Source organism: Vipera berus (assembly GCF_964194415.1).
Source record: "Vipera berus genome assembly, chromosome: 7".
NCBI lineage: Eukaryota > Metazoa > Chordata > Lepidosauria > Squamata > Viperidae > Vipera > Vipera berus.
In genome coordinates this window covers 206,618-223,724 of record NC_138209.1, presented here as the reverse complement: position 1 = coordinate 223,724, position 17,107 = coordinate 206,618, and the positions used below count along the sequence as shown (strand labels likewise).

Here is a 17,107-nt window from a genome sequence, read left to right as displayed (position 1 = left end):
GGTTGCAACCTCGGCTGTTGCTTGGGATGCGAAGGGGCGGCTCGTTCGAGAGAGCAGCGCGGCCTTCCTTGAAAACGATCCGCTTTTCTCCATGATGTAAACGGACAAACCTTATCGCGGCCTTTGACGAAGTGGCTAAATCGGTGAGTTGCAAGAGACCTTGGGGTCCTCTAGTGCAACCCCCTCCTCAAACAGAACCCAAACCATTTCAGGCAAATGATAGCGGTCTTCCAGTGTCTAAGGGGCTGCCACAAAGAAGAGGCCGTCAACCTATTCTCCAAAGCACCCGAAGGCCGGACAAGAAGCAACTGGTGGAAATTCATCAAGGAGAGAAACAATCTGTAGCTAAGAATAAATTTCCTGATAGTGGGAATGTTCAGTGGAATGAATGGCTTGCCTTCAGAAGTCGAGGATTTAAAAAAGAGACTGGACAAGCATTTGTCTGAAATGGCATGGGGTTTTCTTTTTGAGCACGGGGTTGGACTAGATGATCTCCAAGGTCCCTTCCAGCTCCGTTATTGTCAAGATCACAAGAAGTGATAATACTGCTTTCTATCACACTGGTGACAAGTTCTGGCCGCTGTAGGAAAAAAAAGATAGCCAGGCCCTAGAAAGCACACAGAGAAGAGCAAGAGAGACGATAAAGGGTCTGGAGGCTAGTATGATGTATGGCGAATGGTTGAGGGAGCTGGGGACGTCCAGCCTACTGAAGGACTAGCGGGGACAGGGTGACTGTTCCAGCACTTGAAGAACTGTCGCAGAGATTGTTCCCCAAAGCACCAGAGAGCAGGACAAGAAGTAAAGGGTGGGTGCTTGTCAAGGAGACACAAAGTCTAGAAGCAGCAGCAGCAGCTTCGTCTCTGGGAATTGTGGCCGCTCCATCGCTGGAGGTCTTCAAAAACACGACTGGACTGGACAATAATTGGACCGGGATGGTGTAAAGCTCCTGCCTTGACCAGAAGACTCTGAGGTCCCTGCCGGCCCTATGATTTTATCTTCTGAGATCTAAACCTATAACTTCACAACGGAGTATTTCATATGGAAACGGCTCTTCCTTTGAGTCTATTCAGGAACTTCAGCTGCACATCGAACCCTGTGCATTGGGGGGAGGGGTGTTTCCTTGTAAGACACTCTACACTTGTGTTTTTGTGAGTCAGATGCCACTTTTACTGCCCAAAACAAATGACCAAATAGCTGTTCTGTTTGCAGTAAGAAACGAGATGCCTGAGCCCTTTGGGTACATCATTATTTTAATTTCCCATTGAAGCCACCCATCCCCACCACCTTTGCCTGCAAGACCATTAAGCATTTTGGCACAATTCCCTCCGGCACTGATGTCCATTTGCTCTGCCTCTTTGCCAGCCGTGGGCAGCGCCAAGCAGAAGCAGCTCCCCATTAACCCAGGCAAAATCAGCCCTGCGGTGTTCGGCTGCTCTCTCCTCAGCCCTCAACCCAGCCAGCTCCGCCCCCTCCCCGCCTGCATCTGTGGGTGGCAAAGGGGCTTTGAGGGGTCCTGGGAACAGAGGTTCTTTGGCTGTAGGGAGTCCAGCTGACTTCCTTTCCCACAGTGCTTTGGAACCGGCTGCACGAGGCAGGGACCAACTGCTCTGCGCTAGCCAGAGGGTGCGAGGGAAGCACCCGTCCTCCGCCTTCTCAGCCCGGCTGCCCAGCCAGTCCAGAGGGCCCCGCTGCGGCAGTTCCAGCTGGCCTGAGGCTTCCTGAGATGCATCGCTGGTGGCAGCCGCGCTGAGGGAGTGCGCATGTGAAAATGCCCTGCAGGAGACCGAGCCTTCCACATCCTCCCGCTTCTACCGCACCACCCATCCCCATCGGTCAGGCAGAAGCGCAGTTGCCCCGGCTCACTCCTGACAGAGCTCTCCTGCCCGCTGGACACGCTGCTGTGGGTGGGGGTGGGTGTACGGTGGGTGCTCAGCAAAGACTTCCAGGCTCCTATTGACTGGCAGGTCTGGCTGGGTTGAAGGCATTGCTGGGGAGGGGGTGCTGAAAGCTTCCAGTTATTGCTTGATTTGGCCTCCGTCTCCTTCACTGACAAAGCGCTTCCGGCCCCTGAGGAGAAGGAGGGGAGTTACAGGCCGGTGCAGTACGACCAGGATCTCCCCTGGGCTGTTCGCAAGACCATTCGATCCTCTCCTGCCTGAACCGGCTGCCTCTTGCGCCCTCAAGCGCAAGCAACAGCCCTCAAAGAGGAACACAAAACCTTTTTAAAACAGGCCAGGCACAAATGGTTGCGGGAGGGAAGGTCAGCCCCTCCCTGAAGCCAACACGGTTCCCTCCCCCAGACAAAAAGGCTTGGGTGGGACCTACCGGGCAGGGCAGGTCTCTCTCAGCTGTCTGGTGATGACACCCTCCTCAAAGCAGAGATCCACCATCCGCTCAAGGATGCTGTGGGCCAGCGGCACGTCCAGACTGATGTCTCCAAGTTCATCGTAGACCCGCTGAAAGCCCTGAGACAGACAGACAGGAGAGGGGCTTGCTGCAGGCAGGGTCTCAGGAGCCACCGCCTTTTTTATGGCACCGTGGGTGACACAAAGTTTTAGGTGGCATGTGAGGCTGCTGGAGCTTCTCCAGGTCTTACCCGGTTCATCTGATCCAGGGTGACTAGCCCCGTCTGCCACAGCACTTTCAGCAGCTTCACCATCATGGCAACGGCCGTATCTCCCGAAGACTCCATCACCATCACCACGGCCTGGCAGGAACACGGGGGGGGGGGAACTGCCATGAGCGCAAAGCAAGAGCAGGCAAGGCAAGGCAGGGATTGCCGAGCATCAGCCCAGAGGCCGGCAGGCAAGTTTGGCAAAGCAGGCCCTGGTAGGCACCAGCATGCCAAGGGGGCCAGCCTGATCACGGTCTGCTCCCTCCCCATCAGCTCCAGAACAGCTCCTGCCCCCCTTCTTTACCTCGTAGACGAGCTCGTGGTGGAAGTGGGGCACCTCGAGTTGGCGCAGGCAGTGTTCGGCCTCAGACACCTCTCCAGAAAGCAGGTATTCACGCAGCAGGAGATTCATCTGGGGAAGGGGAGTTAGGGGCTGCACTGCAGCAAGGCCTCCAGACCTTTGGGCAGGCAGAAGAGCTCTGCACCAGACCACAGCCTGGGTGGGTTCCGGCTTCAGCATCTGATTGCTGTAGTCCCCCAGCCCCTCATCCCCCCCCAGCCCCTTTATAGTTCCTGTCTCTCCCCCCCCCCTCCCATTTCACAGCACTGCACACGCTGCCCAGTCCCTCCTGGGGTCCCCAAGGCCCCTCTCCTCTGAGCACCCCTTCCTAGACAGAGAGCTGCTCTTTGCTTCACCGCTGCTTTTTAATAACTTCCGTAAACTGGGTCTGGCACTCGCCTGTTCAGCTATTTTCAGTACCAAGCCTGAATGCATTAACTAATAAGAACAGTTCCTGGAATTGGTTCGTCATGCTCCTGCAGCCTTGCAACTTCACTGTCTCTGATTCCTGAGGCCTGCAGCACTTTGGATGGATGGCTTTCCTTGAGCAAACCCCGGCATGGAGCAGGCCTCAGCCTCCCTCCCTCCGCATGCCTGGCCCCAAAGACATTCCTCGCTCAGTCATCCCGTCTCGAACACGTACGCTTGGCAGATGGCTAAGCATCCAAGGGCCACCCCAGAACCGCCGGAGGGGCAGTTAAGGGCAGCCTGAAGGCCCCCCCCCTTGCAGCTCTTCACCTCCTTGATCAGATGCTTGACTGGCCTCTGGCCGCCCCCCACGCCCCACACATTGTCCAACCGATTGACGTCCCGCTTGATGCGCAGGAGGACGGCAGCACGGTCCAGGGCAGCCCTGCAGGGAAAGAAAAGCGCGTCCAGCAACCCAGCCGACAGCAGGTGGTCGGCTGGCTTGTGCGTCTTGTGTCTCTCACACGCTCCATGTTAGCGCAGAGGTCGTCCTCCCTCCACCAGGCTGGACCCACCAATCTCAGCGAGTGCCCTGAGGGCGTGGCACGCCTGAGGCCGGCCCTCTCACCGTGCGTGCTCGCAGTCGACCCGCCCCTTGTAGCGCTCGAGGAAGTTGAGGGGCAGCGCGTGGTCCGCCACAGCGCGGGCGATGAACTGACCCAGCATCTGCACAGGCAAGACAAGGGCCGCAAGGTCAGGGGCCACGGTGACTGGAAGAGGAAAGCCCCCCCTCCCCTTCCTGGGCAGGACTGACCTGCGGCGCCTCAGGTGTGTCGAGAATGAGGTCGGGCAGGTCGTGCAGCATCCCGTCAAAAGCAGCCGCGATGTCCTCGGCACTCAGCACCTTCCCCACCAAGTCCGAGAGCAGGCGGGAGGTCAGCTCCCGATGGCTGGCCTTTCCCTCCAGGGAGAGCACCACGGCCAGCGAGGACACGGCTGCCTTGTGACCCCCCAAGTTCAGATCCCGAAGCAGCTCCTGACAGAGGGGGGAAGAGTGGCCAGTCGAGGCGAGGCCTAGCCGGGGCCCCGGAGCCCATCCCAGGCTTCTCCGCGAGCAGCAGAGACGCTGCCTTGACCTGCCTAGGTGAGGGGTTTAAATCGGCCCGCAGGAGCTGCGCTTTTAATAAAAATGAGATTATCTTCAGAGACAATCACATGATTTAAAAGGCCTCACCAGTCCGATGCAGAGGAAATTTCTCTGAAAGGCCAAAAGGACCCAGATTGTTGGGGGCAATTAAGCTGACTTTGTAATAATGCCGCTTGGGGGTGTGTGTGAAAGCCCTAATAAGCAGGCATATACATAGAATGAAGGCTACTGCTAAGCTTGTAAGCCGCCCTGAGTCTTCAGAGAAGGGCGGGATATAAATGGAATTTAAAAAAAAAATACACAGCAGGTCAAACTGCTCCAGAGAAGTCGACTCAGTTAAACCATCCATGTTAAAACTCTACCAATTTTTCAACATATAAAAGAACTTGGCTTTTAAAAAGAAACCAATCGGCTTCTTACGAAGCTTTGGTCTTCATCCTAAGAACAGCGCTCGAAGGAGCTCTCTGGCCCAGCGGACGGGAGGCACTGCTTCCATCAGCCCTTCTGCTGGGTCCCCGTCTGGCGGTCCCCTTGGCCGGGAAGGCTACCCTGGCTGGTTTCTGGCTTCCCTCTCAAGACGTTCAAGGTGGCCGGACACAAGCGAGGCTAAGCCAGGGGCAGGCTTGGAGGAAAATCCGAAGGAAAACGGCAGACCTCTAACGCAGCGCCCTGGTCCAGCCCCAAAGAGCCTCTGAAGTTCTCGTCCCCCACCCTCCCCCTTTCTCTAAGGCGGCCTCTTTCCCTTTCTTTCTTTCTTTCCATGTCTCAGCGGGCTTTCCAGCTGAATTGCCTGGATCCAGCGGCTGACCAAGCGACCCTGAGCACAGCCATCTGAACTAGAGACAAGCGTACTAATTAGTCTCTGCCGATTACACAGCCCAGCGCCTCCTCCCGGCTCTGTGCCTGTAGTTGGTCCAGGGGCTCTGTCTTGCAGGGGAGGGGGGGTCCCCGCCCGAGAGACCCTGGGGGATTCTGCTCCTGCTCAGACTCACCACCACTTCCAGGGTGTCTCCGTGCTCAAAATACTCCAGCACCATCGGCTGCACGGTCCTCTCCAGCTCCTCTTTCTCCAGCTCAGGCACCACCGTGGCATAGACGGTCTTTCCCTGAAAAAGCCCAGCGGTCATTAAAGCTCCCCTTCCTGGGCCTCCTGCTGAGCCTCTCCTTGGCCAGAGCGCAGCAGCAGCCCACTCCTCAGGCCAGGCCCTTCAAGAGCCACGGGACCCTCTGAGCCATCTAGACTGCCCGAGTCTGTTGCAGGTGGGGAGGAGTGGCCGGAAGCGCCAGCCCTGCTGAATAAGTAAGAGGCTCCTCTCTTCTGAGCAAATGACACCCACAATGCAGCGCCTCCTCCAGGCAGGCCAAGAGAAGGGGGACTTGGGAAGGAGGAGGAAGTGGGGGGAAGCCCGCCTGGGCATGGGGGGGGGGGGGCTCTTGTTCCTTTCGCCCTCTCAGCCGTGACTTGCAAGCGCTGCCAGGTCAGAGCTCAGCCTAGGAGGCTTTCACGCCTCGCACCCAGCCCCAGGCGGTACCTGTGCAGCCTCGTCGTAGTTGGGGTCCCGGGCATCCGGCTCCTGGTAGCTGTAGACCACCCCGGGTGCTCCCCAGACGCCTTTGCCCCCTGCCCCACCTAGAAAGAGGGAGGGCGGTCAGGCCTGCCCCCCCCCCGCAGCACCACCCAAGCCCTGCGGCGGCCCGGCGAGCAGGGCGGGCGGCCGCCGTACCTTTCTTGGGCAGGCCGCGGCCCTTCCCCATGCGGGACTTGCGGTCGTGGTTCTTGCCCTTCGGGCTGCTGGGCTCCGGCTCCGGCTCGCCCTTCTCGGGGAGGGCCTCCCGATGGGAGTCGCGAGAGGAGGCCCGCCGCACGCGCCGCTTCGCCTTGGCCTTCAGCCGGGCCTCGTGCAGCGCCTTCTCCTGCAGGCTCCACGGCGCCGCCTCCCCGCCGCCGCCCTCCAGCTCCTCGCCCAGCGCATCCTCCTCCTCCTCCTCCTCCTCCTCGCCGCCGCCCGCTCCGTCCGGGACCTGCTGCGGCTGCTGCTGCGGGGGGGGAGGGGGTCAGGCCGGGCCGCGGCGGCGATCGGGGCCTCCGGGGACGCCCCTCCGCGGGACGGAGCAGGCCGGGGCCGGCAGCCTCCTCCACGCGCCCGCCGGGCTCCGGCCTGGCTGCGCGCCCGGGAAGCGAGGGGGGGTGGGGGGTGGGGAGGGCGGCCGATGGCAGCGCCGCCTGCGGGAGCCGCCCCGCCCGGAGGGGCCCCAGGGCGCGGGCAGGCGCTTGGTACTTGCCGGAGGGAAGGGGCCGCGGTGGCCCCGCAGCAGCTCGCCCGGGAGGGCCGAGGCCGACATGAGGCACGCGAGGGAAGCCGACCAGCCAGCCGCCGCCGCCGCTGCCAGCTCCACGCCGGAAGCGCGCCCGGAAGAGGCGGGGCCGAGGGCGCCGAGGCTGCCGGAACTCGTAGTCCGGCCAGCGTGGCGCTTTCCCGCGGAGGGCTCGGGCTGCGGATGCGGCGGGAAGCCGCGCCGGCTCTGGGGGCTCCTCGGCCTCAGCCCCGAGCCGGGAGGGTCCCTGCTCCGCCGGTTCCCTGCCGGCCCGAGAGGGTCGCTCGCGCTGGCTGCGGCACCGGCGCTGAGACGGGCTCCCCCCTCGGGCTGAGCGCCCGCGGAGAGGCTCCGTCGTGCCTTTTCCCCCCTTCAACGGGACTTTCTTGGGTTTTTCCTTGAGGACGTTTCGCTTCCCACCCGAGAAGCTTCTTCAGTTCTTCAACCGGAAGGCAAAGTCCAGTTGCCTTTCGAAGGAAGAAAAAAAAAGGAACCTTTGGGATGGGTGGACTCCACTCCCAGAGCCCCCCCCATCCAGCCCCGGGTTAAAGCCTCGTGTAAAGCGCTCGAGACCCCCGGCGTCCCCCCCCCACGGCAGCCTGTGTCTCCGGGGCGGTCGGGAAAGCGGGGCCGCATCGTCCGCTTAGCCCCCCTCCCCCCTCCCGTGGAGCCTCTGCTCCCGTCCTCTGGACTTCCCCATTTGTCCCAAAGGGAACTCGGGTAAAAGCAGTCAGGAACTGCTGGATTTTGGGCAAACCTCTTGGTGTGTGTGTGTGTGGGGGGGGAAGCAGGATCTCCAACCGAGAGGTGGCAATTATCCCCTGAATCCACCTCCGGGTGGGGCAGAGACAGGGACCTCACGCTAGGAGCTACTGTATTAAAAGCTTTTTTGTCTTCAAATTCCAAATACGTTTTTGCCAGTTTTTCTTTCCCTTAAAATCAGAAAACCTGGTGCTCCGAGGTTGTGCAGCACCTCCGGAGCCCTTGGCCTTTATTGTGGGGGGGGGGGGGCACAGGCCAAGTTAGCGTCCCTTGGACTGAAAGGGGCGTTTACTCTTGCGGGATCAACTCTTGCATCATCAGCACTTGGGAAATTTGGCAGGTGCAGACCATACTTAACAAATTTAACCCAGGTTCTGTGTCCGCACCTTGCCCAAACTGTAAACTAAGCATAGGCTGAGTTCATGCAACAAAATCAGCCACGAAATATAAACCCCAACCAAGATGACACAAGATTTCCCCAGAGAAAGAGGTACTATCTATAGAACAAACCACCTTGCGACCTGCAAGGTATATAATAGCCTTTATTTCTTTGATTTTATCCTTTCGACTTTCACACAAGATGAATGTGGAAATCAATAATCCGCTTCTCCCTGGCTAAGACCTCTAAATGTATCTCTGACAACCAGCCTCTGAAGCCGCTGAGCCAGGAAGGGGCTTCCCCAAGTACCCCTGATAATCAGGACGCCTGCCTGGGCTGGCACCCGGCTCCGTTCACCTCCTCTGGCAGCCCAGGGACGGCACTGAGAGAAACCGCGGCCAAAAGCTTCCGAAGGAGCAGCAGCCACCAGGAGCTCTGGGGTGTCCGAGAGGTAACCACTTTTATTAAGACCCAGAGGTTGGACAGTCAGAGGCAGATGGGTCAGAGGGGAAAAGGACTCTGAGGGCTGGGGACAAATGCTGCCCCTTCAGGTCCTGCCCGAGGAGAGCAAACCTGGCCTCACGGAAGCCAAAGCAGGGACCAAGGCCGTAGCGTCTGTGAGTCTCCTGCAAGGCAGGCTGGGCAGGAGGTGGAGGTGGACACGTCTTTGCATCACCTGCACAGGCCTCCTCCTTCCCCCCCCCTCCCAAACCCCAAGAAATGCCCCAATTGCGCTTACTAGCACCCGGTCCCAGCTGACCCCCAACGGGAAGAGGGCAGCAGAACCGAGAGGGAGGGGGTCCTGCAGGACCAGCCCTTAACCTGGCTTGCTGCTTTTTCAAGCAGAAGAAGGCCCAGGAGCCAGATCGGGTGTCCCCACCCTTCGCCACGGCCCAGCTGAGCCTCCCTCACCCTGCAGGATGCCCAGCCAGGACAAGGAATTGCTCCGAGTCAGGGTGAGAGGCTGCTTCTTATGGATTTACTCCTACGCCAAAATCAGGGGTTTCTAGTTGCCAGGGGGCCCCATTGCAGAATCTTGCCGGGGCAAGAAAGGCCTCTGTGGAACTGGGCTCCTCTCAATGCTTCCAGCCCCCACTGAAAGGGGGGCTGGAAGGCCCAGCGCTGCAGACGTCCCGGAGGAGGGAAGCCTGCCTCATGCAGGGCAGGCAGAGATCAGTGCCAGAGCCCAGCTGGATCCAGGGCTGCTGCTCAAGGCTCCGCAGGGTGGTTCATGCAGGGCAGGGAGGGCATCCTCCAGCGGCGGGCCCCATGCAGCCGCAGTGCCAACCACTCCTGCTGGGCCAGGCTCAGGTAGGTCTCAGAGCTTGTTCCACCTCCTGGGGCACGGCTCAGCAAGTCAGCTGACCAGCTCTCTGGCCCCGCTCCAGCACGGACGGGCAGCCCTTCCAGGTGCTCCAGGTTGCTCAGGCTGCCTGGGCTGCCCTGCCAGGACTGCATTCCATCACGTGAGCCTGGAGAGGAGGAGGAGGAGGGGGGCTCAACTCAGAGGCGGCAGGACAAAGGCCACCAAGCCAGAGAGCCAGCCATGGCGAGAGCCCCGCTGGGCACTGAGAGTTCTCGCACTGGGGCCCCTGGTCCTCTCCAAAGGAGGCTCTTTCCCAAAATCCTGGCCCCTGGCCACTTCATTCTAGCCAGTCAAGGGCCCCCCTTCCACAGGGCCACGTGGTTGAGGGCGGGGTACTCACCACCCTCCTGCAGCTCTGCCTCCCCCTCCCCCCAGGTAGCACTCACAGCACTTCTGCAGGGCATCCCAGCTGCAGGACAAGGCGCCCTTGCTGGGCTGCTGGAGGAGGCAGGCGATGGCGCCGTCCATTTGCTGGAAGACCCGAAGGGAGAAGAGCAGCTGCTTCACCTCTGCTGACAGCTCGTAGTCCTCCAGCTGCAGGGCTTCCCGCACCAAATCGAAGTCCCGCTTGAGCTGCAGGGCTCCCTGGAGGCTGAAAGGGTCAGTGGGCAAAGGGTGCCCGCTGGCTAGACCAGCCAACCCAGCCAAGGCCCCTCCGACAGGCCAGCTCACCTGAACTTGACCTTCTGGGCCAGGATGTGCTCCATCCAGACTTCCAGGAAGGCAGTCGTGACCTGGCTGAGGACCAGGGCCTGGGAGTCCTGGGAAAGCCCCCGGACGCCGTGCAAGACTGGGGCCAGGACGGCTTGGGCTGCAGCCTGGGCATACTCGCTGGCAGCAGAGGGCGGTTCTGCAAGGGCAGGGTGGGCGAGGGCGGACACAGTCAGAGGCGGGCAACTGTCCCTCTTTGGCGGCCTGCCTCCCCAGCCCCTGCCCGCCCCAGCCCCTCGGGACGGTCTGCAAATCCACCACAGGCTCCTTGAAGGAGAAGAGCGTGTGCCAGGATGTGCAAAGCCTCCTGCCGGCTGGAGGAACAGGCTTGGCCAGCCTGAATGAACCGCCACTGAACAGCCTTGCAAAGAAAGCCCTGGTCCTCCGCCTCCTTCCCTTCACACATACCTGCCTGGAGGGCGAGACGCCAGGATTTGCCGAGTGGCATCGACTGTTCGAAGACCTCCGCAGAGACCCGTCTGCAGTCCAAACAAAGCAACTCCAGCACACCACTTGCAAAAAGCTGTGGGCGAGAGAGGGTGGGATGTGCAGCCCTGGACAGCCTCACGCCCCTCACCTGGCCCACCCCCAGCAACCTCATGCCCTTTTTGCCTCCTCCTCCTCTAGGCTCAAAACATCACTGAGGTCTAGAGCCCCCCCCACTTTGTCCAGAACAGGAAACAAACTCAACTGCCCATCCTCTGCCTGAGCCCACCCAGTCGAGGGACACCCCTCCCATCGCCATCCATGAAATTGCCTTGATCGGTCAGAACGTCTCTTGTAACGTTAAACTGGAACCGACCTTCTTGCAGCCCACAATTTGGGACACTGCAAGGTCAAGCCAGCTGACGACTTTGGGCCAGCCCCCCTTTCTGGGCCCGATCCACCCCACAGAGGAAGAAGCATGCTGTGCACCACCTGGAGTTGTAGAAAGCGAGGTTCAGAAATTAAATGCTGTAAATAAATCCACTCTTCCATATTCTGCTCTTAGGGGTGGCTGAGAACAATTGTGAACAATTTCTGGGACCTTCCTTAGATTTTCTGAAGAGTTCTTCTCTGTGCCCCAGTCTTTTCATTCCAAGATCTGGTTTCTAGTCCTTTTAACTCCCCTTATTACTTTCTATAACCAGCTTTCTTGACCGGATCCTCCTCAGGAATTCCAAGCCAGAGTTTGGCCAGCCAAGCGTCACATGGGAGCTGCTGACCAGAACAAACGGGCAAGTCTGGGACACAGGAGCACACCAGGCCAGAGAGGAAAACCTTACAAGGTGGGCACCAGGCGCCTTTTCCTGCCTACCCAGAGGGCTGAGTTCCCTAATACTGGTAACTGTGGCTACGCCATGAATTACAAGATTAACAACCCTGGCTACCGGGAGCAGAATGGGACTCTCCTTCTCCAGGGCCTTCAGTTGCCTGCCCCCCGCCCCTCCAAGCTGTCCAACTAGAGCAGAGGTCCCCAACCTTTTGGGCATCAGGACCAGTTCCGTGGAGAAAGGTTTTTCCACAGACTGGAGGGAGCGTGGTTTTGTGTGCTGCCTGCATCCCACGCATGGGGTTTGCTCGTTGCTGGCATGCCGCGGCCCGGTACTGGTCCACGGACCGGGGGTTGTGGACCCCTGAACTAGAGGAGCCAAGCAGACAGTCAGGCTAAGGGCTCTTCTGATGTTCTCATCCTCTCTGGAGGCCCTTTGCCCACAAATAACTAAGGCAGGCAGACCCTGGGATGCGGCACTGCCCCTCTGCTGCCACTGCGGCCCCGATGAGGCAAGGGGAGAGGATGAGGGAGCCAACAGGGAGTTTCTGCCTCCGCCAAAACAGCTGAGATTTCAAGCGGTGGAGACCAGAACTGACCTTCAAGCAGCCTTGTGGGCCTGCCGGGATCAGGGCCCCTGCACCACTGGGTGGGGAGCCTGTGGCAGCATCTCCTGACCTTGTTGGGCTCCTCATTAGCCCCAATAGGCTTGTCCAACAACCTTCCTGGGCCACAGGCTCCTCCCTCCAGCTCTGGAAGGCCACGGGCTTACCTGGATGCCGGTGGCTGCCAAGTGGACTTGCAGGCTCAGCTCCCGCTCCCGGTGAGAGGCCAAAGGGCTCTGCTTCCATCTGTCCTCCGGGAAGGCGCTGCTCACCAGCACCAGCATCTTCCTGGCTTCAGTTTTCAGCAGCTGCAAGAAGCAGCTTTTGTCCTTGCAGGTCACGACAAGGGACGTCCTCTGGGGCTCCCAGGCAGTCCTCTCATCTCAGCCACCGGACCGCCCCCCCTTTCAGGGACGCTTGCATGGCGAGGCCCACCGACCACCCCTCTCTTTGGAATGCAGAGTTCCAGGAGGCTTCTCCTCCAGCCTTCGTTGGATACCACACAACCGGGGGAAACTGAGGCCTGTTTCTCTCGGCTCCAGGCCTGGAGGGCTGCGGTTCAGCTGCTTACCTGAAGATCCCCCTGGGTCACGAGAAGGAACTGCCCGAGGGACCCGGAGGCCAAGTACTGGTAGGCTCTGCTCACGGTCCAGTAGGAAGAGGCGTGGCAGGTAGCCAGCACAAGGGAAAGCAGGTGCAGGTGGAGGCTGGCAGGGACCAGGCGCCGCCCTGTGGAAGAGAAACCAGCTCAGCTGGCAAGGAGCCCTCCCTGCTTGCCTCCCCCGACAGCAAGAACAAACTGAGGCACCCACCTGGGCCACCCCGGAGGAGCCGGATCTCCAGGCATCTCATGCTGAAGGCCAGGAGCAGGAAGAGGCTCTGCAAAACCTGCCCTGTCTGGCTGCAGGCCACAGTGGCGGGCTTGGGCGAGCATCTGTCTGCAAGGCTGGTGCCCAGAGCGTGGCAGAAGCCTGGGCAAAGAGGGGTCAGAATGCAGTTGCGGGGCCCAAATTCTCCCCGCATCAGCAACCCTGAGGGCTTGCAAACGGGATGGGTATTGGCCTGTCCTGAGCCATGCAACCCAGGCTGCCCACAGCCCCCCTCCTGACGCCTCCCCCACGAGGACCCTACCTGCGTCCCATTGCCAGAGGGCGTCACGCCTGAGCAGGCAAAGCGCCACATCCTTCAGTTCCTCTGCAGCCTCCACAGGCAGGCAAGCTGGAAGCAAAGAGAGACGTTCACCGCGGTTTCAGCCTGGCAGGAGGCAAAGCCTTTGCTCGGCCCGGGAAATGACGAGGGAGGCCAGAGCTTCATGGGGCAGGCGGGTGGGCCCCTCCTGTGGGACATTCCCTGGCATCGGTGTGTGTGTTTGCGTGTGTGTGAGTGGTTTGAGGTGGAAGGTCTGAGAGCTCCCAAAATCTAAAGCGTTCATCAAAATGATCAACATGTAACTGCATGCAACATCACGAAGCACACACAAAAGGGGCTGCGTAGATGTTAACACACACAATGTGTCCACAACTTCACAGTCCCCTCTGTGAAGGGCACCCCTGCCACTTGCAAAACAGGAACTCCAGGCAGAGAATGTGCTTGGAAGAGAACTCCCCCACACACACCCAAAATGGAAACAACCCAAGTGGGGGGACAGGCAGAGAATGAGCCACACCTCCTCCAGTCACACTCGTTCAGGCCAAGACGGCAACATGTTTGCTGGGCAAAGTTTTGAGTGTCACCTGCTGAGCAAGGCCAAAATCCACTAAACAGAACAAATCCCAGGAAATATTCCACTGGCAAGAAACAAATCTCTCTAGAAAATGGAAACGCTGCTGCCCGCACTAGATTTCTTAGGTTGTCTGAATTCTTGAGGGCCCAGCCTTCACCTGGCCAGGGCAGACCTCGGACGGGCAGAGCCAGGGCCTGCTGAACCCGATGCCCTGGCAAAACCTCTGTAGCTGCCTGCGTCTGCCCGGGACCAGGCCAGCTCCCAGTACTGATCCCTGCCCCTCCCCTGGGCCCGGCCTACCCTCCGCCAGGGCGTCAGTCACTCGCTGGCCCAAGGCAGTCCCAGCTCCCCTCTGAAGCGGAGCCCGGAGAGCCCGCAGCTCCAGCTGGCGTGCCCAGGAGGATGACGCTGCACTCCAGAAGACCGGTCGGTATTCAGCGCAGAGCATGGCAGCCGCTTCAGCAAAGGAGGCATCCAGCCAATCAGAAGACTTCCAGCTGGGCAGCGGGGCAGGGGCCGGGTCCTGAGCTGCCTCACGGGCGCCCTGGGGCTGGTCCCTCTTGGGCCGGTGCAGGAGGCGATGTCCCAGGCCGCCAGTGGACGCAAGCAGTTCCGGCAGCAGCGCCGTGATCGCCTGTTCCTCCTCTCGGCACAAGGCCTGCAGGTGTGCAGGGAGGCCCTCGCCTGCCCCGGAAGTGCCAGCAGCTGTGGGCCCCGCATCGCTGGTCCCTGCCGGCAGCCACGGGAGCAGCAGAGACAGTCTCTCACCAGCCAGGCGTCCTCTTTCGGCAGCCAAGATGTCCAGCACCCTCTCCACAGAGAAGGCCTGCAGGCCCTGTTGCCCTGCAGCCCCAGGCCCTGGCTTGGCCCCTTGCAGGCCCCACTCGCTCAGTCCCTGGTTGTAGCTCTCCAGGCTGTGGAAGGCCTCCAAGAGCAGAGGGTGGGGGCCGGGGGCCCCATGCTGCAGCAGGCCCTGCAAGCATCTCTCCAGCAGACAGAGCGCCTGCAGGGCCAGCAGACAGAGGGACTCCTTCATGCGCTGCACCGCCTCAGGCTGCCGAAGCAGCAGAGGCCTCAGCCAGGGGTCCTGGCGCATGTGGCACTGCAGGCAGCCCCAGTGGGAGGTGTGCACCCGCAGCTCCTGGCAGAGTCTCCGCAGCAGGCGACCCCCGTCAGAGCTCTGCCAGCCGGCCGGTGTCAAGAAACAACACTCGGCTTCCATCAAGCGGTGCACAAAGTCGGAAGCCGCTTTAAGGCGCTGGTAGTAGTGGCGAGCCAGGTGCAAGCAATGCTGCTGCTGCAACAGGCCACTCAGTGTCTTGCGCTGATGGGCCACACTGCTCCACCTGGCCCAGTAGGAGAAAGCCCCCCTGGCCCGGTCTGTGGCCGCCGGGCACCCACAGCTGCGGAGGAAGTCTGGTGTGCGCAGGCAGCTGCTCATCCCCAGGTAGGCGTCCGCTTGGGCCAGGTGGGCCAGGCCGCCGGGCACCTCCTCCTCCTGAGCTGCGCTGCCAGGCTGGGCCAGAAGCAGGTAGCGCTGGCTGGGATGCGGGTGGGCCGGTAAAGGCCCTTCTGCTTCGGGGAGGGGCCTGGCGATCTCTGCCCACAATCCCGACCCTGTGGGGAGAACAAGGGATGCTTACAATCCCTCCTGGGTTTCTTCCCCCCTCCCCACCACAAAACAGCTGCTTTAAGGACCCCACACCCTCCTGCCTCCCCAGCTGTTGATGCTCCGACCGAGGTCCGGTGCCGCCCACTCAGCTTCTGCAGCGATGGCCTCCCGGACAAGACCCCGCAAGAGGCGGCCAGGACAACCCGCGCTGGGGGGAGGGGGCGCCCCGTGAGTCCCCGCCGCGCTCCACCCGGAGGCTTCTGGCCGGCCTCGGAGCCAGCGGGACCGGAGCGCAGCCCCCTGCTGCCCGCTCGACCTACCGGGCTCGGGGTCCCGCCGCCCGCGATGCTCCATAGCCCGGCGTCCTCTTCCGCGGCGGGCACCGGGGAGAGAGGGGCGGTAGGGCGGCGCCGGGGCGCGGGAAGGCGCGGGACATAAGGACGCGCGGGACGCCCCCTCCCGCCGCTCCTTCGCCCGGAGCCCGCAGCGCCGGGAGCCGCGACGCTTCGCCGGGAGCGCCGTTGCCGGGCGGTTCGGCTCCAGGGGCGGGGCGGGCGGCAGTCACGTGGCCGGGCGGGGCCAGCCGGGGACCCCGGCAGCGCGAAGCTCAGGCGGGGGCGCCCACCGGGTCTGTGGCTGGAGCGTCCCGGGCCTGGGGTTAGGGCGGGCGAGGAGCTCCCTCGCCTGGCGGCCCGGCTTCTGCGGGGCTGCGTTGCCCGGAGGTCGCGTGGTTTCTGCGCCTGACAGCCTTTTATGATTCCACCTCGGGCCCGGAGCAGAAAGTTTCGAACTGAAGTCGCGGGGCTGGGCAAGGGGGGGGGGGCTGCGAGGTCTCCGGCCCGGGCAGGCTGCGGCCAGGCGGAAGTCCAGCCGGGGTGCGGAACTGGGAGGGGACGGTGCGAATACTTCCAGCCCTCGTTGAAAGCAGCAGTCCCGCCTTCAGAAGCCCTCTCCTGCCCCAATTCAAGCAGGCGCGCCCGCAGTTACCTCTCGATCTTTAAGCCGCTTGTTTTTCCAAGCATGCTGCTGCTTCCTCCTGTTTCCCCTCCAACAACCACCTTGTGAGGTGGACCGAGCTGAGTGGCAGATCCCCTCCCCACCGCTGCCAGAGCGGTAGGCTCCCGGACCCTGTGCTGGATGGCCCCAAGTATGGTGCAAAATCGCACAGCGCATCAGGCAAACTACAATTGCTCCTCCAGTTGAGGCGAAAGGTCAAGGATCTGTGAGCAGGAGCCTCTCGGGCAGACGCCACAGCTAATTCCCCCAACTAGGGTCCCTTGTTTTTTCCGTTTGTGGCAGAATGTGCTAGGTGACCTCTCCACCTATTGTGAGATGATCCCGTTTGCTCTGCAGACCCAGAAAATGATTTAAATTAGGCAAAGGCCCCAATCCCCCTTCATACACCATCAATTTCAGCGGAAGACCCATCTGAAAACCCTCTTGGGATCCGGTTGGAAGCCCTAGCGTCTCCCTGGGCCTCGAAGGTCACCTCTGCAAGCAACAGATGCTGACCTGAGCTTGGCTCCGTGTGAAGGGAGCCACGGGGGGGGGGGCTCCTTGCCAGATGGCAGGAAAGGACAGCCTGGTTTCCCCCCCCCCTGGCTTTAATGAAGGGCTGGGGAAGAGGATGCTCCCCCCCCCAAAGTCCTTTCCCAGCAGCATAATTGCTCCTAAGGACTTTTTCTCTTCATTGGGTTACCTGGCTCTGTTGTTTCATTGCATTTGATTTGATTTTCTTCCTTCACAATTTGAGCTTAACATCAATTCTGTTCCCACTGTAGATTGCTACAATTATAGTGGTTTTTATGATTGCTCAGCGTGGGAATATTGTACTGTTTCTATGGAAATTTTTTAATATTCTGTACGTTGGGA

General features: G+C 60.8%; 2 protein-coding genes across 3 annotated transcripts; both read right to left on the bottom strand.

Moving 5' to 3' along the window:
- Positions 1-559: 559 nt before the first annotated feature.
- LOC308670774 (programmed cell death protein 4-like) lies at positions 560-6,899 on the bottom strand. Of its 2 annotated transcripts, none has more exons than XM_081332510.1 (11): positions 6,793-6,882; positions 6,234-6,546; positions 6,042-6,139; positions 5,502-5,615; positions 4,177-4,398; positions 3,991-4,088; positions 3,693-3,807; positions 2,919-3,026; positions 2,597-2,707; positions 2,326-2,465; positions 560-2,067 (listed from the first exon to the last, which is right to left on the bottom strand). In XM_081332510.1, the coding sequence occupies exons 1-11, from the start codon at positions 6,850-6,852 to the stop codon at positions 2,016-2,018; spliced, it is 1,431 nt and encodes a 476-aa protein (XP_081188636.1). In that variant the 5' UTR covers positions 6,853-6,882; the 3' UTR covers positions 560-2,015. The 2 variants fall into 2 exon arrangements, with proteins under 2 accessions (XP_081188636.1, XP_081188637.1); XM_081332511.1 differs by having other exon boundaries at positions 561-2,067; positions 6,234-6,543; positions 6,793-6,899.
- A 1,235-nt stretch (positions 6,900-8,134) lies between these two features.
- Positions 8,135-15,732, bottom strand: CCDC142 (coiled-coil domain containing 142). Its single transcript, XM_081332501.1, has 10 exons — positions 15,556-15,732; positions 13,924-15,240; positions 13,032-13,118; positions 12,713-12,871; positions 12,472-12,629; positions 12,068-12,208; positions 10,452-10,566; positions 10,005-10,182; positions 9,719-9,924; positions 8,135-9,438 (listed from the first exon to the last, which is right to left on the bottom strand). Exons 1-10 carry the CDS (start codon positions 15,587-15,589, stop codon positions 9,176-9,178), a joined length of 2,658 nt encoding a protein of 885 aa, XP_081188627.1. The 5' UTR covers positions 15,590-15,732; the 3' UTR covers positions 8,135-9,175.
- Between the last annotated feature and the right edge of the window lie 1,375 nt (positions 15,733-17,107).